Genomic DNA, 26,854 nt, shown 5'->3' on the forward strand with positions numbered 1-26,854 from the left:
AAAGCAGAAGATAGAACTGTGTCTCCAAGGGGAAATTTTGCTTTTTGCAAGTAAGCAAATGAAATATATAAATACATAAACAGAGAGAGAAATATAAATATACTAGCTGTGTAAGGCCGTGCTGTAAAAAGCCAGGGGTCTTGGAAACTATTGAAATTGTCAGAAAAAAAAAAAAAAAACTGAAATGTACAGATGTCAGGTAATTGAAAGGAACTACTCTGGGCGTCTATCTCCTAGGAGGATTCATCTTGGCGATGTGCTCGCATCGCTTGTGCATTAGTGGCGGGAGAAAAAGTAAAAGGGATACCATTGTGCTGATGTTAGTGGCAAAGCTACTTTGTCTTTCTTCTGAGGTTTCGTTTTGCTGATGTGCTCGCCTTGCTTGTGTTATTAGTGGCTAAGGCAGTTTTCTGTTTCCTCTGAGGTGGGACCCCTTACCCCGATTCCACTTCTGGGCCGGAGAGACGCAAACACTTTGCTTATGATACCAAGATTTAATAAAATAACAGAGGGAGGTCAAGCTTTTAGTTACAAGACCCCCTAAACTGTGGAATGGTCTGCCTGCTACTATAAGAGATGCCCCTTTGATCTCAGCTTTCAAGACTCACTACTTTAGTTTAGCACACCCTGACTAGAGCTGCTGATTAACTATGCAAACTGCATCTCTATTGTCCATCATTAGCACTAAAACATAAGTAACACGAAAGTTAGAATTTGTTAATAACTCATCTTTTCTGTTTCTCTTCGTGGTACTCAAATGTGGCACTCGGTGCCACGGCCCACCTGCCAAGTTGTTTTGCCTGCATAAGGTAAAGTCATCTCTGATGGAGGATCGCAGGAATCGTGGGGTAGAAGGGTCCTTTCATCGGATTGGCTGGAATGGCCAAATGGGGGAGGCAGCTTTATGCCTGAGGTCTCCAGAACTCTGAACAAATCCAAATCCTATTATGGGATATCATCTACTGTTGTATTTTGCACTTGTAATATTTTTATACTTTATTAAGGATTACTTCTGTTCTGTGTATTGTATTGTTCCCCTTCTCTTTAACACCCACTGCATGCCCAACCTACCTCTCTATGAACTGCATTTCTCAAGGTTTCTTCCATTTTTCCCCTACAAGGTGTTTTTTGGGAGTTTTCCTTGTCTTCATAGAGAGTCAAGGCTGGGAGGCTGTCAAGAGGCTGGGCCTGTTAAAGCCCACTGCAGCACTTCTTGTGTGATTTTGGGCTATAGAAAAATAAATTGTATTGTACTTCCACGCATAGACATTTATATATAAGATATATTACACACACAGGTCTGAACACATGTGACAATGAATAAAAAGGAACAAAATTTAAAAAGAAAGAAGAACTTCTAATTTGGCTGTGACAGTAAGGCATTATGCAGGCAGATTGCTGATGGTATATAGGAACCTCCCTCATGTTTCTTGACACATTTCTGATGAATAATTCACTGGCTGAAACTATTCAGTGTATCAGAGAGAGGATGTGCAGCACTGATCATAATGGCACTCACTTTTGTTTTAATTCTCTCCTTCTCTACTACCTTCAGGGGGTCCAAAGTGCGTCCCATAATTGAGCCTGCCTTTTTAATTGACTCAGTGGGCCTTTCATGAAGTGACGATACCAGCCCAGCACACCACCACGTAAAAAATGTGAAGAATGTCACTTCCCACATTAATGGAATGCGGTGACCTAATACAGATGAGCCTGCTCTGCCCTTTCTTCCATAGTTCTTCTGTGTTCCGAGACAAGTTCAACCTGTTACTAATTTGGACCCCCAATAGGAGTGGACCACCTCAACATCCATTCTCTAAATAGTGACTCGGGAGGCGAAAATCTAAAACCAATTCACTGGTTCTGCCAATGTTAAATGTGCAGACAATTCTATCTGCACCAAAAAAACACCAACGTTCTCCACCTGACTCCTATATTCTTCTCTATTTATCAATACACCCCTCTTAAGTGACACGACCCTCTGCTACATTTACGCTCTGAGGTATAGAGAGTGAAGAGAAAGGAATACAGGACTTTTACTTGTGGTGCTCAGTGTTGCTCACAAAGTCTTTGAGTCTCATAGTCTGTGACAGAAAGTTCACCATGCAGGACACCACAGGCCCGTCTACCTGCATATCTCCGAGTTTACCCCTTAATAGGGATGGCTGGATGGTACGGAGGGCACTGGAAATATCAGAAAAAGAATTGTCCCAGTGTCCCAGCTTGGTCCAGGTGAGAGTAAGTTGATCGGAATGAAAACCTACAGCCACAGTTGTTGACTTCTGGGACTGAACTGGGGAGCCACAACATTAAGATAGTGAACCTCTGGTTCCTTTGTTATTTGTCATAAATAAAACAAGACTACAAGAAACAAATAAGGACTGGACATCTTAACAAGCGAGTCAACTATAGCACAAAAAATGCTGCTTAAGTTGCAATTGCTTCAGCAACAATGTTGCACCTTTTATCTCTAAACACTTACTTAGAACACAACATACACAGTTTATAAAACAGAAAATAGTGTTTTCTGTGTAACTACGAGGGACGTTCAATTATAAACAGGAATTTTCATGCTCTGTTCTTAAAGAGTGCAAGGTAGACATGGCTCATTGGACAAACACATGCACGTTTGAAGTTGTCGTTAGTAGTGCTAGCTGCTCTTTGCCCCCTTCTGGTCAGCTGTAATCAATATGTCGGAGCAGGAGGTACACAGTAGTGTTGCGTAGCACATTATTGTTATTAAACTTTTGACAAATAAAGGAGTCATTCCATCTCAGATTTATTCCAGACTTAAAAATCAGTTTGGGGATGTGACGATGTGGGTTCGGTTCCACGCTCCCATCACTGTTCAGAAGCCCTTGAACCCAACACCGTCGATAGATATAACCGAGTTGAGCTAGACAGTGGAGGCAACAACTGAGCAAGGGGATGGTTCAAATGTGCAAAAGTGCTTTTATTAAAAACAGTCAACAAAAACAAAGTGTTCATAAAGTGCAGTGCTTTCAAAATAGTTCCATAAATAAAATAATCCAATAAAAGAACTGTGGAGGTTAAAAACATACAAAAAAAACAATCCTTTAAAAAACGAGGTTAAAACCTCCAACAGGAAGCAATCTGTAAAAACAACAAGCTCGGTGCTTCTTCCCGCTTGGCGTCTCGCCTGCTTCTCCCGCTTGGGCTTTGCAGCAGGCAAGATGCTCTCTGCAGCTGCCCTTTTCCCTTCACTCACACACGAGACTGGAGACCTCCCGATCCCTGGCTTCGGTCTGGCACTCATCCCAGCCTCGAGACTTGGTTCAATCCAATGGACAGGACGCTCACAATGGACATTCCCCGACCAAGCCTCCCGACTCCCGCTGCCTTTCTGGCCTTCTGCGGCCAGTCGCCTTCTCCTGATCGCTCAGCAGGAGCAACATCAACTCTAACGCCTGGGTGTCGGCCTAACACCCAGCTTTCTCGCAGCTGCCCGCGAGCACTCGTTCGCTCGCCCACACGTTCCTTGTCTCTCTCTCTCTCTCTCTCACCGACTTGCTTCCTCGCTCCCTGTAACCTCCGTCCTCTCTTTTTCTCTTTTCTTTGTTCTTTCTCCGATCTGTCACCCAACCGACTCGCGCTTCTTTTAAACAGCGATGGGCCATAGCAGCTGCAGAACATTAGCCACGGGAACAATCACGGATGTGGGCAGGTCCCTCACCTGTGCCACTACACCCCCTCACTAAGCCGCCGCGAGAGCGGTGATTATTTTTTTTTTTAAAAATGGCCTTTGGTCACATGTTCTGGTCCTGCACCAAATTAACATTATTCTGGACAAACATTTTTAATTACCTTTCAGACAGCCTTGGACTCACAATCCCTCCTAACCCACTAACAGCTGTGTTTGGTGTTCTTCCAGATGGGTTTAAAGCGGAGAAAGACAAAAACTGTGATGGCATTCACTACACTGTTGGCACGCAGAGTTATTCTGATAAACTGGAAGAACCCAAACTCTCCTCTTTTATGTCAGTGGGAAACTGATGTGTTATACTATTTGAAGTTGGAAAAAATCAAATACTCAGAGGATCCGTACAGACTTTTTTCAAAACATGGCAGGATCTAATCAGTAATATTTTAAAATAAATTCATAAAGCACAGAGAATTTATTAATTTAAGTATGTTTACAAGCCTTAAATTTTACGCCGTTTGGCTTGCTCTCTCTCTCTCAGGGGTGGGGATCAATCTGTTCTTAATTTAATTTTTTTCTCTTTGTAAAAACTTGATTGCTTTGTATGGATAGTAATAAAATTAATAAAAAATAAATAAATAAAAAAATGGCCTTTGCTTAGCGAGCTGTGGACCCATAACACCACAGGGGATGAGTGTCTCTCTCGGCCTACAGTGTATGATTGGTACAAGTCATTCAGAGAGGGACTATTATGTCTTCGGTCCACTCAAAGAATTTTTAGGAAGGAAGAAATTCAAGTCGAATGAGGAGATAATTAACGCTGAGCAAGAATGGGTCAACATGCAGTCAAAAGACTTCTGTTCTTCGGGGATTAAGAAGCTTCCTGAGTGCTGGAACAAGTGGATTGCAGTGACAGGGGACTACATAGAAAAATAGTGTGCAAGTCACTTCATTGTTTTCCTACAGTATATAATACGCTACCGTGGCTGTCCGTTTGTCTGTCCAGGATCTTAAAACTTATACTACAGTTTTATATTAAAAGCAAAGAGCTTTGGAATTATTACTCTTTTTATTTTAATTTTTATTTTATTGTAGAATCAACTCTCGGCAGTGGGCAGCTGCGTATGGGCGCCGTTCTCATCCCTACCACTTTCACCGTCATTTCGTATCTTAAATTCTTCTTGAGGCAGACTGAACACTTACGGTAAGTGCCAGCCTCAATGAAAAATTAAGGAAGACATACTATGTAATTGCAACACAAACACTGACTTAACCCGTTTTAACGCGAAAAGATGCCGACAGAAGAAGAGAAGAAGCAGGCTGCTAGGGTGGATAAAAGAGCTGATCAGGAAGCAGCAAGCGCATCAACCTCTGAACAAACGAATGCTAAACGTACAGAGAAAGAGGATGAGAACAAGGAATGCTCAAGTCAAGTGGATTCACTGCATGTTATTGTGCAGTGTGCTGTTACTGGTATTCAATAAATAAAGAGCAGCAAATAAAATTCCTGTTTATATTTGGACACCCCTCGTAATTACACATCTACGTATCTAAATATAGCTATAGCTGGCAGGCAGCGTGGTGTAGTGGTTAAAGCCTTGGACTCCAAACCATGAGGTTGTAGATTTAAAGCTCACTTTTGGCACTGAGTGACCACAAGCAACTCACAAATCAAGTCAAGTTCAAGGGGTTTTATTGTCATACCATTCATACACCACAGTTCAGCATACAGTGGCACGAAATAGCGTTCTCCAGAACTGTGGTGCAACAAACACAGGACAAATGCAAGGCAGGTAAAGACCTACAAGGTGTGGCAGAAAAGTAATGAGACTGATTTTTTATTTACCAAAGTTTTTATTTTTTTTCCAACATCAATGTTATCCCCTTCAAAGTGGTTCCCTTGGGCAGCTACACACCGATGGAGACGTTGTTCCCACTGTTGGTAGCAGCGCTGGAAGTCTTCAACCGGTATGGTCTTCAGCATGTCCTCTTTTGGATGTTTTCTAAAGTCCCGAAATGACGTCCTTTGAGGACATTTTTCAGTTTAGGAAAAAGGCAAAAGTACCACGGACTGAGGTCAGGTGAATAAGGGGGCTGGGGAACCACAGGAATGCGTTTTTTCGATTGTCCTTCTGCTCAATTGTGAGTTTTTCGGCACCATTTTGGCACAGACCTTTCGCATGTGCAAATGCTCAGTCAAAATTTGATGAACGATAAATCTGTTCAAATTGAATTGTTCACTCAACATTCTTAATGTTAAACGACGGTCTGATCTCACAAGAGTGTTCACGCGCTCAATGTTTTCATTGGTTTTGAAGTTGAAGGCCTCCCTGAGCGGTGTTCATCTTCAACGTGTTTTCTGCCTTCCAAAAATGATTTGTGCCAGCGAAAAACTTGAGCTCGGGATAAAGAATGTTCCCCATAGGCCTGTTTTAACTTTTCAAACGTCACACTTGCCGTTTAATGGCACAACGTTGCTCCAAATTCCGCTGTTCCATTTTGCGTGACAACCAAAAACACAACTTCGCTAGTAGCAGTCACAAAAATCACGTGGTTAACGGAAGGAGTTGAAACTCGCACTGAGCTATGGGAGGGTACTGATACACGCGCTCTATCAAGGCCAACAGCGCAGCGTTGCCAGATCGCTTGCAGTGTTGCCAGTCTCATTACTTTTCTGCCACACCTCGTATACTATACTAAAATAGATAAATAACGGATACATAATAAGTAGGGGGAGGCATGGTGGCGCAGTGGGTAGCTCTACTGTCTCGCAGCAGGAGACCCAAATTCGCTTCCTGGGTCCTCCCTGCGTGGAGTTTCTATGTTCTCCACGTGTCTGCGTGGGTTTCCTTCCACAGTCCAGAGACATGCAGGTTCGGTGCATTGGCAATCCTAAATTGTCCCAAGTGTGTAAATAACACAACTAATAATAAAAGACAACAGTAATAACAGGTGTACAGCATATAAAATAAACTACGAGGGCAGAGAGGCAGCAAAGAATTCAGACAGCTAAGGGGTTAGAAGTTGGCAGAACTGGTTTGAATGTCAGAGTACCATCTGCCAGATGGAAGTGGGACAAAGAGACTGTGGCAGGGTTGGGAGCGGTCCTCCACAATACCGTGGACTTTACAGATGAAATGCTCGTTGCATTATAAAAATGTCTCTTAACAGAGGGCAGAGAGGTCCTAATGCTCCCTTTTTCTGCTGTAGGACCTTAAGGCCAACTGTGTGTGATCCAAGTGGAAAAACACAAGAAAGGTAACCAGCTACATCTCAAATGTTGTTAGTCACCTCGAATAATGGCATGAGTCAAATGAGAAGATGGATGGACAGATAGGAAAGACACTCTAAGATAGACGGACAAACAGACAAGCAGAGTGGATCCTTTTAAACATTATGTATAATTAGTTTTAATACAGTTTTGATGCATCAGTCCTAATAAACCAAGTACTGCATTCCTGTTTGATACAAACTAAAGACAAAAAAGCAGTGATTATTAATATATAGTGTATTTACAGCAAGTGATTAGTACCTGAAATATCTTCCCACGCTACTAACTTAAATTATGAAGTAAGAAAAAGAAAGCTGAAGGCATTTATTTAAATTAGTTGGCAAGTGGAAAGTTAATGCAAATCAGGAGAATAGCAGAAATAAAAGTAGCTAATTAGGGTAAATGGATTTCTTTTAGACAAGAAGAGAATAAAAACCACTAAATCTTTAATAATGACATACCTTTCTAAAGATATAAATAATCCAACTTTAAACAGCATGAAACAGGCTGACCTATTAAATCTCATAATGGGCAGATAACTGGCCATTTAGAAGCGGATTGTAGATTAAGAGCTAAGAGTAGTGGACTGACTGGTTAAAGCATTGGTCTTATCTTGCACAACACACAATTTATAAGGCCCTAGAGCAAAACTTGTCCAGTTATAACAATTAGAAAGGAATACATGTTTATCCTGTGAAGAATTTCTAATTCTTTAAATAGGTCTAATCCACACTGAAAACAGTAAGCAGACACCAAACCAACCCCACTGTTTGACATTTTAAAGACACAAATATAAACTTAAGCCAGTCCAATGAAGAATGATGGCACACTCAAAGGTGTACAGCGGCACTTTACTTCCTGTAGAGCCGTACACTGCAAGCCATCAAGCTGCTGACCTTAAACAAAGAGTGCAATTTACAAACAAGAGTGCTGCACCTGCACTTCGCAGAAGATGGATGGAATGGTACTGAACTTGCATTTTCAGGTTCTCGTGTCTCTTGTTGGGGCCCAAACTCTTCCTTAACACAGAGTGCCCGTTTTTCAGAAGATAACCTTGAGCATAAGAAAGGTGCTTTATAGATAAAATATATTATTAACATATGCATTTAACATTAAATGAAATCTTCACAGTAACTTCTGTCAACTAATAATGGGATAGCATACTGAAATGGCCAGACATCACAGGGATCTTTGAAGTCAAAGAAAGGGAAAACTCGAAGGTTATGGAAGTCCAACAGTCTTTAGTGCCACACGTCAACTGTCAGCACACAAAAAAATGAGGAAGAGGCCAACACTTTTGTTCCTGAACAACAAAAATGGAACAGACCATCTGCTCAAGTAGCTGCGATGTTCTTTCTCTTCTATAACCACTTCTCGGCATGAATTAAGAAGCAGAGATAACTGGTACAAAAGCACCCAAATATTAAGATGAATTAACTGAGAAGCAACCCCCTTGTGATAACCTAAAATGCAGTATACAGTAAGGCCAAAAGTTTGGACACACCTCCTCCTTCAATGTGTTTTCTTTATTTTCGTGACCATCTACAGCACTCCATCACTCTCCTTCTTGGTCAGATAGCCCTTACACAGCCTGGAGGTGTGTTTGGGGTCATTGTCCTGTTGAAAAATAAATGATCGTCCAACTAACCCGACTTCTGCACAACACAACTGCTGGTCCCAACCCCATTGATAAAGCAAGAAATTTCACTAAATAACCCTGATAAGGCACACCTGTGAAGTGAAAACCATTTCAGGTGACTACCTGTTGAAGCTCATCGAGAGAATGCCAAGAGTGTGCAAAGCAGTACTCAGAGCAAAGGGTGGCCATTTTGAAGAAACTAGAATATAAAACATGTTTTCAGTTATTTCACTGTTTTTTGTTAAATACATAACTCCACATGTGTTCATTCACAGTTCTGATGCCTTCAGTGAGAATCTACCAATGTAAATGGTCATGAAAATAAAGAAAACACATTGAATGAGGAGCTGTGTCCAAACTTGTGGCCTGTACTGTATATTGCCAAGCATTTGTGAACACCCGAGAATCGCACCTACATGTGCTTGTTGGACATCCCATTCCAAAACCAAGGAGATTAATACAGAGTTGGTCTCCCTTCAGTGGCTATTAACAGTCTCCACTTTTATGGGAAGGCTTTCCACAAGATTTTGGGTGTGTCTCGGTGAGAATCTGGGCACATTCAGCCAAAAGAGCATTTGTGAAGTTGGGTACTGAAGTTGAATGAGAAGACCTGGCTTACAATTGGCAATGCCTCTCAAGTTCCTCTGTGTCTTGATTTGTCAGCCTGGCTTTGGGTACAGGGGCACAGTTATGTTGGAACAGAAATGGGCCCAAGCAAACTGGAAGCACACAATTGACTCAAATGTCTTTTATGCTGTACCATTCACTGGAAACAAGGGGCCTACATCAAAACACTGAAAAGCAGTCCCAGGCCATTATCTCTCCCCCAGCAAACATTACAGAAGGTGCTAAGCAGTCCAGAAGGGAGTGTTCTCCTAGCATTCACCAAATCCAGATTTGTCCATAAGACTGCCAAATAGTGAAGCGTGATTCATTACTCCAAAGACCACATTTCCACTGCTCCAGATTCCAATGGCGACATGCTTTACACAATGCTCAGCACTGTGATCTTAGGCTTGTTGGGCCTTGGAAAGCAATTTCATGAAGCTGTCGAGACACACAGTCCTTGTGCTGATGTCGCATGCAAAGGCAGTTTGGAACTCTTGTGAGTGATGCAACAGAGGACAGGCCATTTTTATGTGCTGCTCACTTTAGTATTTGGCAGTCCTGCTATGTGAGTTTACATAGTCTGTCACTTTGTGGCTAAGCTAGTGTTGCTCCTAAACACCTCAACTTCACAATATCAGCACTTACAGTTGACCGTGGTAGATCTCGCAAAGCACAAAATGTCAGGTACTGACTCATGGCAAAGGTGGCATCCTATTATAGTGCCATGTTTAAAGTCACTGAGCCCTTCAGTATGACCCATACTACTGACAATTTTTGTCAATGGAGATTACAGGGCTGTGTCTTGATTTTATGCACCTGCTAACAATTGAAACACCTGAAAATTAATTTGGAGGGGTGTTTACATTGGAGTTTGTATTCAATACCAACACCAGTGAAATTGCACAATACTCAATACCTAATCAATACCATGGTGTTTTAATGAAAAGTATCTCCATTATTATTAATCCATCCATCCATCATCCTCTTCCGCTTATCCGAGGTCGGGTCGTGGGGGTAGCAGCTTAAGCAGAGAAGCCCAGACCCCTCTCCCCGGCCACTTCTTCCAGCTCTTCCGGGAGAATCCCAAGGCGTTCCCAGGCTAGTCGGGAGACATAGTCCCTCCAACGTGTCCTGGGCACTCCCAAAGCCCGGACACCCTGTGGAGGAAACTCATTTCAGCCGCTTGTATTCGCGATCTTGTTCTTTCGGTCACTACCCATAGCTAATGACTATAGGTGAGGGTAGGAACGTAAATCGACTGGTAAACTGAGAGCTTGGCCTTACGGCTCAGCTCTTTTTTCACCACGACAGACCGATGCAGAGACGGCACCAATCCGCCAGTCAATCTCACGCTCCATTCTTCCCTCACTCGTGAACAAGACCCCGAGATACTTGAACTCCTCCACTTGGGGCAGGATCTCTCTCCCAACCCTGAGAGGGCACTCCACCCTTTTCCGGCTGAGGACCATGGTCTCGGATTTGGAGGTGCTGATTCTCATCCCAGCCGCTTCACACTCAGCTTCGAACCGATCCAGAGAGAGCTGAAGATCACAATTCATGAAGATCATAGAGCCAGGCCATTATTATTCAATTGGACAATATTGTGCGCTTTTCTGTACTAGAATAGGAAACGTGCGGACCCTGGCCTCATGTCACTTTTCTGCCCGTCATGTCACCATGTCAATCACCATACTTTCCTATTATGGAACTCCCCGTTAGGCAGACCTCCCACTTTGGTGTGTATTGAAGCATCTTGCTGTGCGATTGTTTCTCGTTCAACATCAGTGAAACATGTCATCTGTTAGGTTTGATACCAAGATGAGGTTAAGACTCTTGAGTCTTTATGTACGACTTTCTTTAGTGATGAAAGTGTTCAGACTGTGGATGATCTGCACAGCCTGTGGTACAAAGAGTTGTTTGAATGTGGCGCCGTGATTTTTCCGGGTACGGAGTTATTCGTCGCACCATCAACATCAGCAGAGCTTGAGAATCTGCTCTTGTCCTGTCAGCCATGGCTCAGGACTACATCGCCACTATGCCAATTCCTGTCAGCTATGGCGCGCACCCGCATGGCTCTTCATATACCGTGCACCACCATGGCTGGCGGATATACCCGGGGCACAATTATGCCAGTGAGGTAGTTGGCATCCCCAATTTCATTTGTACCATTTCATGTGTCACGTCATAAGCTCTCGATTAAAACCAAGATCAAGTTTCAACTCCCAAACACTGAGGGATTGGGTTCAAGTCTCACTATTGAACTTTAGTAAATCACTTCACCTGGCTGGGGGGGCGGTTAGGTGAAAGCAACAAATTGCATCTCTTATACGCTGCAAGTCACCTTGGATAAAGGCATCAGCCAAATAAAAATGTCACCACCGACTTTCACTTATTACTACGGTACTATAAAAAAGTTCTGTTATGTTATAAAAATAGTTTTAAAATAGTCCTGCTATGTTTTCAGCATCGTGGTACTGAATTATCGGCTCTTGCAATATCCCTAGTCTGCATACTCAAATTTAAGCCACGAATGTATTTAGAAAGGGGCCATTACGTTTTAATTTGAAAAAGTTTTCAAAAAAAAGATTTTGCATCACTATTTTTTTATTTTAATTGCTTATGAAGTTCTGTTTTTAGCCGTGGAATGGTCAAATGGGGGAGGCAGCTTGATGGATGAGGTCTCCAGGACTCTAAAAATAACCAAATCTTATTATATGATATCATCTACTGTTAAATTCTGCTCCGTACTTCTAAAATTTTTATTTTTATACTGTATTGAGGATTTGTTCTGCTCTGTGTATTGTATTGTATTGTAATGACCCCCTTCTTTTGACACCCACTGCACGCCCAACCTACCTGGAAAGGGGTCTCTCTTTGAACTGCCTTTCCCAAGGTTTCTTCCAGTTCTTCCCTACAAGGGTTTTTTTGGGAGTTTTTCCTTGTCTTCTTAGAGAGTCAAGGCTGGGGGGCTGTCAAGAGGCAGGGCCTGTTAAAGCCCATTGCGGCACTTTCTGTGTGATTTTGGGCAACACAAAAATAAACTGTATTGTATGAATTACACCTACACATTTGTTTATTTGAAAAAATTCCCCTCAAGATAAAGGCATCTTTTCCCCACCGTGGACACGGCAAAATTATAAACTTTAGGAATGCTCCAATCAAGATTTTTAGGACCAATACTGAGCAATGATTTCACGTTACAGAATCGGATGATTCCGATACCGATTTAGACTTTTTTTTTTTATCTCTTAATTTTATTTTAATGAAGTACTCGTCCTTCAGATGAGATATAAAACCAAGGTCCTGACGCTCTGTCGTCATAAATGATATTTGGGCACCCTTTGTAATAAGAAGGGTTTTCTCGATGTCCAGGATAAATTGCCCTCCATGTCCTAATCATTCTGACTCCCTAATCAGCCAATTAGAGGCAGGGGATTTCTTTCCTTCTCTTTCTCTCACCACTTCCCTGCCTAACAGCTAATGTGTGGCGAGCATACTGGCACCAAAATTGGCTGACGTCATGTCATCCGGGGGGATGCTGCACATTGGTGGTAGCTAAAGTGGCCTCCCTCTCACTAAAAGCACTTTGCGTAGTGAGAACTCTATAAAAATTTAAAGAATTATTAATACTACCTGTTTCTTACTAAACCTTATACTGTATGACATACACAAATAAAAAACACTTTAAAACTCTCATACAAAATGCACAAATCTCTCTATTATTAAAAAAAAAAAAATCTTGGAAGGCGGCGATCGTGATCTTCTCAGAAGACATTGTGACGACCCGTGAGACAAGACTGTGAGATAAAAGGTTTCTGTACAGGCTTTTAAATGAGCAACATGCAGCGCGACAAGCAGAACACGCAGCTCGCCAGCAGCAGAAAGACAGCAGCTGATCAGACCACATTTCCACAGCATGTGTTCAGTCCACACCCCGTCTCTACCCCAATTTCCCAAGACAACGTGAGCCAAAGAGACTCAAAGTGGCTGTAACTTAGCGCGCCCCATAGTTTGGGAAAATGGGATGGGGTGGGCAAAGCCCCCTAGTCTATCAAATTTTCTAAGATCTTAAACAGGAAGATCCATGCCTCACATTCTTAACAAGTTTACAAGTAAAGTAGGCAAAGTCTGATTCAAAGCTAACAAGCCAATTGCTAAATTAAGCAGCCGTTTCAAATTCTTCTTTATGTCATGTTTTTCTAATTTAATATGTGAGCTGCTGTACTTAACACAAGCTCTCTCCCCATTCACAGCTAAGACAAGCAGTGTCCTTTTTAAAAATAGGCCAAAACATTCTGAATTAATTAAAGTAGTTTTTCTGGCCGTTTATCCAGATGCGCAGGGCAACTCTTCCAATTCCTCCATTTTCTTTAATGCAAAGGTTGATATTCTGGTCTTTTCAATCCTCTCTCTGGTAAAATATGAAGCTTGTTTCAAATTAAAAGAAATTGGTAACTGTGCTGCTGCAACAACATTTGATGCGTCTGAGAAACTGATGCAAGATTGGAGGAAGCGAGAAGATGTTCAAAAAAAAAAAAATGAAGTCGCATTTTTGAATGGGTGTACAAGTCAGGGTCTGATTTTATGATCGATTTTTCAGGTTTCAAGACCACACATATACGCTAGTATATACAGTAATTAACCCTAAATCTTAGAAAAGCAGATGCTTAATAAAAATGATCTGTGATCTGCCTTTTTTATTTTATTGATTACTGATTTAAAATTTTCTATTGAAAATCGAATTATTTAGATTAACGGCCGATTGACCAGACATCAGATAACTCAATGCTTTCTTTTTCCTACCCAAGGTATGTAGCACAGCTACAGCTCATTGGAAAGCTAAAAAAAAAAACGAACACTTTTTAATTTAACTTTCACACTAGTCTAGGTTTCTCGTTTCAAGGTTGAGGTTCACCTTGCAAACTACCTTTGGTTATTAAAAAACACAAAACACAAGGAAAACAAGTCGTTCTGTATACTGAAATAAATATGATGGGTTAAACTTATATTTTAAAAATGTACTTTTATATGGTTCCCCCAGAGATAACCACTCCCAAAACGTTTACATTAAAAAATTTATTTTTTGGGTATTAAAGGCATGTGGGAGAAAGTTAACATTTTTTTCCACTTAATTGCAAAAAAAGTACTGTGAACCTGCGTTCAAACAAAAAATAGTGTTGTTCAACAAATGGGTTTAGTAGCTCCAAGGATCTGCACTTACAATTAAAATAATTCACTGAACCAACACACTAATTTCACTCTCTCTTAATCCTCTTATTATATAAAAATAGCCTAAAGTTTAAGCATGTTATATAGTTGGGTATTTTTGTATGCCAAGGAGAAATGGATGAATACATAACTAGAAAAGCTTAATAAAAAAAAAAAAAAACAATCATATGCTTCACTGTACGGGAAATAAACCAAGATTCGTGTACCCCAGCAGGTCTGTGTGACTGTGTTGAATGTTGATATTGGACACCACAGGCTTGACATGTTGATGATAGAAACACACACACACACACACACACACACACAATGTCTGTCTAAGGCAGGGGAGTCCAACTCCGGTCCTGAAGGGCCGCAGTGGCTGCAGGTTTTTATTCCAACTTATTAATGAATGTCTTTTTTTCCCTAGTATTTAACTGCTTTTGCCTTAGTTTTACTTAACTTGACTCAGACTCCTTAGTAGTTAATTTGTCCTTAATTAGCAGCCAAACAATGAGACATAAAATGAGCTGCCACATGACCAGCTCACCTGTGCCCATCACACAATATCTGAAAATAAAGAAAGGTGAAGGTCTCAGTAAGGCTGATCTTGCAGGTCACCAAAATATTTTGATGGCGTTTTTAGAACAGAAAATCAACCGTTTTGGAAATGTCTGCTGTGGCAGAATGAGAGCACCAACATGCCACTGGATTAAAAAAACAGATTTAAATTACCAACAAGAATCGGCCTCTCATTAAGATACTGTTTGGATTGAAACTGATTGGCACTTGAAGCCTGAATTCAACTGGTCATTTGTTTCACATCTCATCTCTGCTTGATTGCCATTTAATGAAGAAGAAAATCAATTTAGAGGATTGAATTCTTAAAAACAGGACCATTAAAATGGAGGGAAAAGAAGTTAATTAGCAGTGAAAACTGGTCAATGATGAGGAAAAGGGTTAAAAGCTGTAGCCACTGTGGCCCTCCAGGGTCAGAGTTGGTCACTCCTGGTCTAAGGGCAGCAAATTTCAAAAGCACTATTTTTAGTTGTGGATATTTTAAAGTTTTGGTAGAGTCCCTTCTAAATACCAGTATTTTTTTTCCTCCCCCCCCCAATATGCATTTCTTTGAAGAAACATTAGAAAACTGGAAAAACTTTTCGAGAACAACAGGCCATTCATCCCAACAAAGTTTGCCTGTCCTATCCAATGCCAATCCAATCCAACAAATTCATCCAAAACAACGTCAACTCAAGTTTTGAAGGTCCTGGATACCTGCTTTCCACCACACGACTCTGTCATTTATTCCACGTGACAACGGTACGCTATGTGAAGAAACACTTCAGGTTCGGGAGAAATTTACCCTGAACAATTTCCATCGGTTTCCATGTGTTCTTGTTGAACTCATATTAAAGTAATTGTCTTGATCCACTGTTCAGTCATATCACCTCTTAAATATGTGTGCTTAACCTCTGTGGCGTGAACCCCGAGCATCTATCAGGATCGCAATTCTTTTTTTTTTCCTTTTTATTAATTTTATTGTAATTCATAAAAAGCAATCAAGTTTTTACAAAAGAAAAATTAAGTTAAGAACAGGTTGATCCCCACCCCCGAGAGAGAGAGCAAGCCAAACTGCATGAAATTCAAGGCTTATAAACATACCTTAATTAATAATAATAATAATAAATAAATTTTTGAATTTCCCCTTGGGATTAATAAAGTATCTATCTATAAATTCTCTGTGCTTTTTGAGCTTATTTTAAAATACTGATTAGATCCTGCCATGTTTTGAAAAAAGTCTGTACGGATCCTCTAACTGAACAGGCTCGCAATTCTATGCAAAGTCAGTTAACCAGTGTCTCTCGAGTTAGGCTGTTTAAATCAGACGTAACATTTTAAGCCCGAGTAACATTCGGGACAGAATTCTGTTACTATCCAGCAGATAAAATAACATCAGGCTGCAAAAAGGTCATCAATATTTCAAAGTGTATTGCCACTCAATATTCATGAGTGGAGGCGGAGCATAAAACCAAAACACACAATGGCATGCAAATGAGAAGCTGCAAAGTCCATTTATGAACAAACTGAACCTGAGCCATTAGTTCAATCAAGAGACAGAGATGACAGTGTGAATTGGTCGTCAGATTTTGACACGGATAGTGAAACTAAGGCATACAGCACTGTACAACCGAACCTCCACAAAAGTACTGCATGAAGCGTCACCCATCGGTTGACTGCAGCTGTGTGGCAAGTGGAAAGACAAGATGGAGAGCAGCCAAGGTACTTGTGTACGGCACGGACGGCAGTTCCTACCCATTCTAGTGTTGGGCTCCATGAGGGAGGCGCCCTGGTTGCTTAATTTTTTGGAGTTTAAATTATTAGACTGACCTATCCTAACCACAAATACTAACCTTAAAGTTAGTGGGGGTGGAGCATTGTTGCCTATAGGTCCCTAATGTTAATGTCCCCTTTGGGTGCCTAATGTTAAAAACGAAAATCCAATTTGCATCACGATAATAGAAAACGGTACAAGCCATCTGTGCAGTACGTTTGGTACACAAGTACAGTAGCCTCCAAATCGCTGCTCACAATGCAACATCTGCCAATTAGCTGGTTTACATACACTTTAATAATGTGATTATTCACAGAAACCCTATTTCTAAATTGCCATGTAAACCCTTAGGGCCGATTTATACTTCACGCTCAGAACGCGTACGCGCCCACATCATGGCTGCCACACGTTCCCAGCGGTCATTTCACGCGTTCTTTGAAATTAGCGCGACGTGTGCGCGAGTTGCAGTACCAGCAAAAAAGTCGGGGGGCGCAGTGTGCTAAAAGTCGGAATGTGACGGCAGAGTCTCTGTTTACTATCTACATGTGACAGAAAGCCTCTATGTAGATCCTACGGGATGAATGCTTCGATGTGGTGAGGCAAAATGCTGACATACAGATGCATTCGTGGTGCTTTTATATTCAAGCGTCGCATATTCCCGATCGTAATGACACGACACATTTTAAAAGTCTCACATACCATCTTTTGTGCCGTCTTTTTTTTAATTTTTTTTATTTTTACAACTTAACAACAGCAACATAATGTATAGCGCTGTATCTGAGCCACTGAGAAAAAATAAAGGACACTGTGAAAACGTGTATTTTGTGATTAAAGTGGAAATTTCGGCTTTAATCTAGAAATGTCCACTTTAACCTCGTAGTTTACTTTATCATTAATGCAGACCATCGTAAACGTCATCCCAATTTTTAATTGCTACAAGCTTCTTGGACTTGACAGCAGCGGCGAGCAGCAATAGATCACCACACAGAACAAATTAAATGTCTGATATTTCAACTCTCTGCACATTTAGAATCTTTAGATTTATACTTGATACCACTTTCATGATGAAATGCATTAAAGTGTGTATGTTACATTTTACATATAATTTCATTTAAATAATCAATACTGTTAATAATTACACACATGGGGGGAATAATTAAACACATGGGGGTGTCACAGTGTTGGAGTGATAGCACTGCTGTCTTGCAGGGAGTTATGTTGCTGGTATTTCCTGCTTGTATTCCACACTGTGCTCCGGTTTCCTTCCAAAGATAAGCAGATTTGGAATTTGGTGCCGCTAAAATGACGCTAGTGTACGAGAGTGTTTGTATTCACCTTGCGATGAGCTGAGGCCTCGTCCAGGGATTGTTTCTCACTCGTGCCCAATGCTTGCTGGAATACACACATCCCTGAATTGATGGATTTACTCAATAAACATAACTAGCCAACCCGCGGCGTACCATCCGCCACATAATCAGGCCGGTTTTTTAATAATTTTTAAGCAAAGGGAGAAAATTAACATTTGAAAAATCGGTAATGTAATAAATCAGCAAGAAAAGCAACATTGTAACAATGCACTTAACGAACCAACACACAATCGTCTGTGCGGTGCTCAGGTGCGGAGGGTGGAACGGGAGGAGAGGAGAAGGACGTCCACTCGCTCCCTCCGTCATGCTAGTCTGCTGATTTCTCGTCCAGTATGCACTGCCTGCTCAGACACCCGACCACGGTGGTAGCGAGGTGGGAGGGCGGTGTGTACAAAGTGCAGGAGCATCTAAGACGACGCATGTTTGTTGCGGATGCGAATTGCTGTATGTAGCGTGTAAAATAGTTTGCTATAGTGCACGTGGTCGTGTGTTGTAACCGAAAACTTGGTTTTTAAAGACTGCTCACTTCATTGTGTATACGACTGTAGGTGAATGAAAAGATGCAACTTTGGAGTGGGCAACATACAATACAGCGTTTTATACGCTGCATACAGTGATTCACATTCGCGACAAATTGTTTTACATGCATACAACGATTTACATCTGTGACAAACATGCCTCTTCTTAGATAGTCGTGTCGCATCCACCCTCGTTCAAGAAGCATACAGACCACCTGGTCATGTGGTGTCCCTTTGTGTGAACCGGTCAGGCACAAAGAAGGTCAGCTGCTGAGAGAGCGTCTCGACTGTTGCAGGGCCTGCATTGGTGAAGCAGGTGAGACGGTAATGAAACAGAGGCACAGGGCTTATTGGTTTTTAAAGACTGCTTCCTTCATTGGGTTTTAACCAATGCACGGAACGAACCAACACACAATCGTCCGTGCAGCGCTCAGGGTAGAACAGGAGAGGAGAAGGACGTCCACTCTGCTCCCTCCGTCATGCTAGTCTGCCGATTTCTTGTTCAGTATGCACTGACTGCTCATGTGCCCACCTCCAACTCGTCACTCGAGTCATTGTCGTCTTTGCACAGTCCAGATGCACCTGTGACTCACATAGACTTTTCATTGCTCTGTGCGGTTTTGGCTGCCTTTCTATATATAATCCACCAAGACACCTGACCACGGTGGGAGGGGGGTGTGTACAAAGTGCAGGAGTATCTAAGACGACGCATGTTTGTCACAGATCCGAATTGCTGTATGTAGCGTGTAAAATAGTTTGCTATGGTGCATGAGGTCGTGCGTCGTAACCGAAAACTCGTTTTTTAAAGACTGCTCACTTCATTGTGTTTTAACCTCAATTGTAAAGGAATGTTTTAAGGATCCCATGGGATACCCCTCGCAAACAGTTTTACACGCTGCATATGGCGATTCACCTCCGCGAGAAACATGTCTCTATGAACAGTCAACATGGGTCGGAGCTGCATATCACCTCTACGACAGACGAATATAAATGACGCCGGTTTTTCTGTGTCGTCGCGTCTGAGTTGGTGGGCGTGGCTCAGTGAGTCGTCGTATCCAATGGTCTTGGAGTTGGTGTGCGTGGCTCCTTCCTGCGCGCGCCATAGGTGTCTCACTTGTCGGCGGCTTAGTGAATCCACGCCCCTTCCGGCGTGCTTTCCATGGGTGTCTTGCCTTAGTGAATTATATATATATATATATATATATATATATATATATATATATATATATATATATATACTGCTCAAAAAATTAAAGGAACACTTTGAAAACACATCAGATCTCAATGGGAAAAAGAAATCCTCCTGGATATCTATACTGATATAGACTGGGTAATGTGTTAGGAACGAAAGGATGCCACATCGCTTGATGGAAATGAAAATGATCAACCTACAGAGCCCTGAATTCAAAGACGCCCCAAAAATCAGAGTGAAAAATGATGTGGCAGGCTAGTCCATTTTGCCAAAATTTAATTGCAGCAACTCAAATTGTACGCAGCACTTTGTATGGCCCCTGTGTTCTTGTATACATGCCTGACAACATCGGTGCATGCTTCTAATGAGATGACAGATGGTGTTGTGGGGATCTCCTCCCAGATCTGGACCAGGGCATCACTGAGCTCCTGGACAGTCTGAGGTGCAACCTGGTGGCATTGGATGGACCAAAACATAATGTCCCAGAGGTGTTCTATTGGATTTAGGTCAGGAAAGTGTGGTGGCCAGTCAATGGTATCAATTCCTTCATCCTCCAGGAACTGCCTGCATACTCTCACCACATGAGGCCAGGAATTGTCGTGCACCAGGAGCCACTGTACCAGCATAGGGTCTGACAATGGGTCCAAGGATTTCATCCTGATACCTAATGGCAGCCAAGGTGCCTTTGTCAAGCCTGTAGCGGTCTGTGTGACCTCCATGGATATGCCTCCCCAGACAATCATTAACCCACCACCAAACTGCTCATGCTGAATGATGTTACAGGCAGCATAATGTTCTCCATGGCTTCTCCAGACCCTTTCACTTCTGTCACGTGCTCAGGGTGAACCTGCTCTCATCTGTAAAAGCACAGGGCACCAGTGGTGCATCTGCCAATTCTGGTATTCTATGGCGAATGCCAATCGAGCTGCATGCTGCTGGGCAGTGAGCTCAGGGCCCATTAGAGGACATGGGGCCCTTGGGTCACCCTCATGAAGTCTTTCTGGTTGTTTGGTCAGAGACATTCACACCAGTGGCCTGCTGGAGGTCATTTTGTAGGGCTCTGGCAGTGCTCATCCTGTTCCTCCTTGCCCAAAGGAGCAGATACTGGTCCTGCTGATGGGTTATGGACCTTCTATGGCCCTCTCCAGCTCTCCTAGAGTAACTGCTTGTCTCCTAGAATCTCCTCCATGCCCTTGAGACTGTGCAGGAGACACAGCAAACCTTCTGGCAATGACACGTATTGATGTGCCATCCTGGAGAAGTTGGACTACCTGTGCAACCTCTGTAGGGTCCAGGTATCACCTCATGCTACCAGTAGTGACACTGACTGTAGCCAAATGCAAAACTAGTGAAGAAACAGTCAGAAAAGATGAGGAGGGAAAATGTCAGTGGCCTCCACCTGTTAAACATTCCTGTTTTGGGGTCATCTCATTGTTGCCCCTCTAGTGCATCTGTTGTTAATTTCATTAACACCACAGCAGCTGAAACTGATTAACAACCCCTCTGCTACTTAACTGACCAGATTAATATCCCATAAGTTTCATTGACTTTATGCTATACTCTGATTAAAAAGTGTTCCTTTAATTCTTTTGAGCAGTATATATATATATATATATATATATATATATATATAGATTTTCAGAGATATTGCAGTAAGGTGTCATCAGAATTTAATGAGTGTTCCATGCAATTCACAACACAGAGGAGCCGAACATGTTCTCACCAGGGCTGTGGAGTCGGTAGATAAATGCTCCGACTCCTCAGTTTCTAAATCTCCCGACTCCGACTCCTCAGTTTCTAAATCTCCCGACTCCGACTCCTCTGTATGTATATACTATGCTAATGTATTTTCTACATCCATTGAAGGAAAGGAAGGCAACATACATGTCATTTCACCACAGAACTACTGGTTAGGAAGCCAACACTCTACTATAATGCCAGATTAAAGACAAACACAATGAAAACAAGGTTTTGTTTATTTATTTTTTTTAAACAAATGTCTGGATAGTAATAGCAGGCATAAAAATCAGGAACAGGAAATGTATTGGTTCAAAAATACAAACCACATTCTTTGATAGTTTTAACTTTTAAAACAAAAAAAAAGCTTAACTATATGAACTAAAAACAATATCTGGAAAACCTATATTAAACTTGGAATACAGTTATAGTTAAAGGAAAGGAAATAAATAGGGCAGCCTCCATATTCCTCTGACCTCATGTTCCCTTTAAATGCAATCTAAAATCAGTGGGCTTTAGGCTAGGTTCACAGTTCCCTGTAACAGTGGAACACGACACAATGGAAAGCGTGCGCACCTTACCTGTGCATTACATCCCATATAGTGACGCATACAGTCAATGAAAAGCATGCTTCATGGTTACTTGACATGTTCATTTTGTGGTAACATTATGCACTGCATGCATTGGGCTTTATTCTTACAGCAGAGAAGTAGTTCATTATGACTGTTTGAGAATTGGGACATTTCAACTTACTTTTTTAATTCCCATTTAAATTTAGTAGGAGTCGGAGTCGGTTAACTTTTTGCCGACTCAGACTCCGACTCCAGGTACCCAAAATTGTCTCCGACTCCTCGACTCCGACTCCACAGCCGTGGTTCTCACCGTGATAATATCTCGCATTGCCACCTGGTGGATTCCTCCAGATTTACGTAAAGTACGCGCACAAGTATGAACACTACAACGCTTGCGTAGCAGGAGCGTCCGCTGCAGCGTGCGTCGCGTGAAGTATAACTCCGGCCTTATTCCGATTAGAGAAACCTAATTAACTGAGATAGATTCCTCCATGAACAGGCCAATTATGAGGCCACATTAACCCTTAACCAGGTTACTGTTAGAGATTTGGTGGTCTGCACGTGTTCACTTTGCACACGCTTTTAGCGTCTACGAGTAGAAACCTATTTCCACTGTCACATGTTCAGGCAACCAAATTGTTTCTTCTCCTGGCTGAAATAATATTTCAGAAATCCCTAAATTGATGGGGCTGAGTGTACAGCACCAAGCTCAGCAACACAAACTTGAGTGCTGCAGGGTAATGCACTAAAAGTAACGTGCATTATTAAGGAGTCCAATTACTTTTCAACACTTATCTTAGTGAAGTAAAAATACCTGCACTGTTATTACCTAGCAGCACTTGGTGTAAAGTAAAAAAAAGCACACACACACGGGGCCCTTTGCAAGACTCAATTGCAGAGACAAGCAAATAAAAAGAGTTTAAAAAAGTGCAATCTGGTAAATAATGCGCCAATTTGACTAAACATAAATACAAAAACACAAGAAAATTATCACAGGCATCATGCTTTCAAATTCATGGTGGCTGACGATGACGTTTACTACTTTTCTGTTTTTGCACAGTTTAAGAACGTCTGAGCATTTAGCCAAAGGAGAACACCAGAAGACTACTTGTGCATGTAAATGCAGATTACGAACTCAACTGGATAATTCACTTTAATCCAGTGACGTGTAATGGATGTAAAGTCATTGAACTGTTTGTGCTAGGGGAAATGTGGAAATCACTTTGAATTCCAGGTCATTCCACTGCCCAAAGACATGCAAGTTAGGTGGATTGGCAATGCTAAATTAATCATACATTTTACTTATATAGCGACTTACCCATAGGCCCTAGTGTGTGTTTACGTTTGCCCTGCAATGAACTGGCATCCTGTCCAGGACTGGTTCCTGCCTTGCACCCTATGCTAGCTGGGATAGGCTCCAGCACCTTCTGCAACGCTGGTCCAATTACACAGGTTAGAAAATAACATGACTGAGCCCTGCTCTTTGGTAGAATACAATAACACAATTGACCCATCAATTGTGCAGTTCAGGCCTTGACATTCCACCCTCACATGCACAAACAAAAGGGAAAAAAACATAAGAAACCCGCTTCTAGTGTGCAGATTGCAACATCATACAGTACGTTGGTGACTAATTCAAAACATCACACAAATGACGAATACTAAATCTGCAAGGCAGTGAACAACAGACACACCTTTCCGATTGTACGTATGTTGTTGTCTTGTATTTAACTGGAGAAAAAAACAAATCTTAAGTTTTTTGGCACCTTTTTCCAGGAGGTAATGCAATGTAATTAAACTGAAAAAGTTCAAAATCCCACTGATGACACTGTGTGACCGCGAGCGACTTAGGTCACCTGCCTGTGCTTCAATTAGGAGGACACGACAAAAGAAGTGTAACCAACTGCATCTCAAATGGCGCAAGTCGGCTTGGATAAAAGGAGTCCGACAAACAAGTACATGTCAATGTTTTTCATTCACCTATTGCAGGGTCAGTTGTAAGCGGAAAGAAAAAAAGTATTTTTTACAATTACTAAAAAAGATTTTTTTTTTTTTTAGGTACATTTAACATATACTAGGACTGTGAAGACTTCAACATAAATTGAAATCCTTTGACGTCTAAAAAACGATCGCAGTATGAGCGGTAATCATACTTGTAGAATGTGTGCCTTGAGGTATGGATACACCACATGCATCGCATTCAACAAACTGGTAAAAATATCACATAATACTGCATGTAAGCTGACAAATCATATATACGTGCAGCAGCTGGATATTCAGACATACCCGAACAAAAATATTTATTTTAAGGATAGAATGACAAACGCTACTTGGCAATCAGAAGAGTATTACACAGAATGTCAAGATGTTGTAATCCAAACTAAGGTAGCGACTCGATCGAGGCAGGGCGCAGGACGCGGCTCCGGACGGGGCGGAGTGCTCTGTGCTGAGCGCGCAGGTGTTCCACCAACTGTCCGCTTTTTGAGAAGCACGGCTCGCTTTACACTCCGCTTAAGGGCGTTGTCAAATCGTGCTGCAGGAGCCTGACAGATGAACCCTCATCTCTTATCTCACGTTCTCTCCAGGTAGCCGACCTATCTCGGCAAGCCTCCAGTTCCCCTTTTTCAATTCCGCTGAGTGCCGCGTTAGCAAAAGCCGCTCAAAGGAGTGAAGAAGGTGCGTGAAGTATGAGCCGCGGGACAGCCGAGGCCCGACTTACAAACAGGAAGTGCCGCTCCGTGTCACACCGTTGGGGCCGCGAGTCCCAACACTAGACTAACAGCACTAAACTCGCTGCAAAGCACTTCACTTTGTCACCACCGTGGTCTGTAAAAGAGCGTCACTGTCACGAAAAACACAAAGCGCCTCAAGCTGCCTGGAACTCTTCCCCGGTCCAGTTTGTTAGCTACAGAAGATACGGTGCAGTGTTCCTGAATATAAAACCAGACCCTGCTCTGCGCAGTACGGTCAAGAAACAGATATGCAAACGAGCTCCGAATACATTCAACACACGGACAACCTGAAAACAAGAGTTAAAACCAATCCCTACCTTCTCCTCATCCGAGAGCGGCTCCTCAAAGTCAGCCATCTTGGCTCACGTAGCCCAACCCCACTCCGCGGTGCATCATGGTCGGAAGGAATACATGACCGTGCGCGCGCTTCTCTCTGTGCGCAAAGGGGCGTGGCGTGACGTACCGAGAATCAGTTGTAGCTAGAAGTGGAGTCAGTGAGCCGCGAGGCGGTGAAAAGCCGCCGGTATTTCTCCAGTCCTGATCCTCCACGCTGAATTGCCAAATACTTGGAGTTGAATTAAAGGACAGTCGTCATTTCTTTCATCTCGGCATTAGGGGTGAAAATGGGTCCATTTAATTTTACGTTGGTTTGACTGAGTTACGACATCCTGGTTTCATCTTTATGGTCATGAAGACAATCGTCCCACTAAGGATACACAGGGTGAGCCATAAAGAAGTAGCACATTACAAACGTTTATTCTACGAAAACGCTACAAGATAACATGCGTTTCATTACGACACAAGAAAGGGTGTACAAAATATTTTTTTTCACTTTGTTTTAAAAATTATGTCTTCAAGGTGATGATTTCTGAATGCTCGCATGACTGGCATGGCTTGGTGGATAGTGTCCTTGAGGGCTTCAAGGTTTTTTTGGTCGGTGTGTGTATACCTTCGACTTGAGGTAGCCCCACAAAAAGAAATCCCATGGAGTCAGATCAGGCGAACATGAAGAACGCCCAACATCCCCATGCAGGGAGATCAGCTTCCCCAGGAAAACATCTCCTGCAAAACTTGTATGGATCTCTGTGCCATATGAGCTGTTGCTCCATCCTGTTGACACCAGGCATCCTCCACATCCATTTCTTCCAGTTGGGGCCACAAAAAAGTTCTCTAGCATTTCAATATAAAGTTCTGAAGTGACGGTGACCGTTGCTCCCCCCTCCTCAAAAAAGTAAGGGCCAACAATACCAAATTCTGCAACGGCGCATCAAACTGTAACATGTGTGCTCACTGTGCAGGGGTCTCTGATGAAGTTCATGAATGTTGGTTTCAGCCCAATAGCGAAAGTTTTGCTTATTTACACAACCATTCAAATGGAAATGTGCCTCGTCGCTGTACATGATGATGGCTTCTCAATGAACGGTTTGCAGAATGTGGCCGCACAACTCTTTATGGCACTGCCAGTCTCTCTCAGTGAGTTCCTGCACCATCATCATTTTGTATGGATGGAAATTAAGGTCCTCATGGATGTGTTGGAAATGCCGAATGCAGAAGCAGGTTTGCATGTTGACTGCAAAATTGATGCCCTTACAGCTTGGATGTTTTCATGTGCTCGTACAGTCCGAGGACGGCCTGGAGATTTGCTGTTCAATGTCGTACCTGTCTGCCTAAATTTAGCCACCCACCGAAGAATTGTTTTCCGATTTGGGACATCACCATTAGGAGGAATGCTGAAGAGAGTTCGGAAGGCGCGTTGCGTAGTGATGATGAATTTGTTGTTTTTGAAGAATGTTTCGACAGTGAAAGCACAGTGCACACCAGACCAAGGCATGTTGCCGACTGAAAACTACAAGGAATTGCCAATCAAAGGACTCCCACCCCAACCAGCTCGGCTGCTTCTAACTCGCGCAATGACCTTGAGCAATGTGATACTTCATTTTGGCTCACCCTGTACAAGGGAGAATCAAAAATGAAAGGCAACTTTCACTTTAATACCGGTAACTGTGAGCAGATGAATAT

At 42.3% G+C, this 26,854-nt stretch overlaps 1 protein-coding gene across 2 annotated transcripts in view; it reads right to left on the reverse strand.

Annotated features, from left to right (window-relative positions):
* Positions 1-25,251, reverse strand: part of capza1b (capping actin protein of muscle Z-line subunit alpha 1b) — an 80,297-nt gene extending 55,046 nt beyond the window's left edge. The window contains exon 1 of one of the 2 annotated variants that reach the window (XM_039749498.1): positions 25,153-25,250. In XM_039749498.1, the coding sequence (XP_039605432.1) occupies positions 25,153-25,191 (39 nt within the window). In that variant the 5' untranslated portion in view covers positions 25,192-25,250. Of the gene's footprint in view, positions 1-25,152 lie in introns of both variants that reach the window. The other variant, XM_039749499.1, reaches the window with a different exon arrangement.
* Positions 25,252-26,854: the final 1,603 nt, after the last annotated feature.

This window comes from Polypterus senegalus, chromosome 3 (genome assembly GCF_016835505.1).
Source record: "Polypterus senegalus isolate Bchr_013 chromosome 3, ASM1683550v1, whole genome shotgun sequence".
NCBI classification, from domain to species: Eukaryota; Metazoa; Chordata; class Cladistia; order Polypteriformes; family Polypteridae; genus Polypterus; species Polypterus senegalus.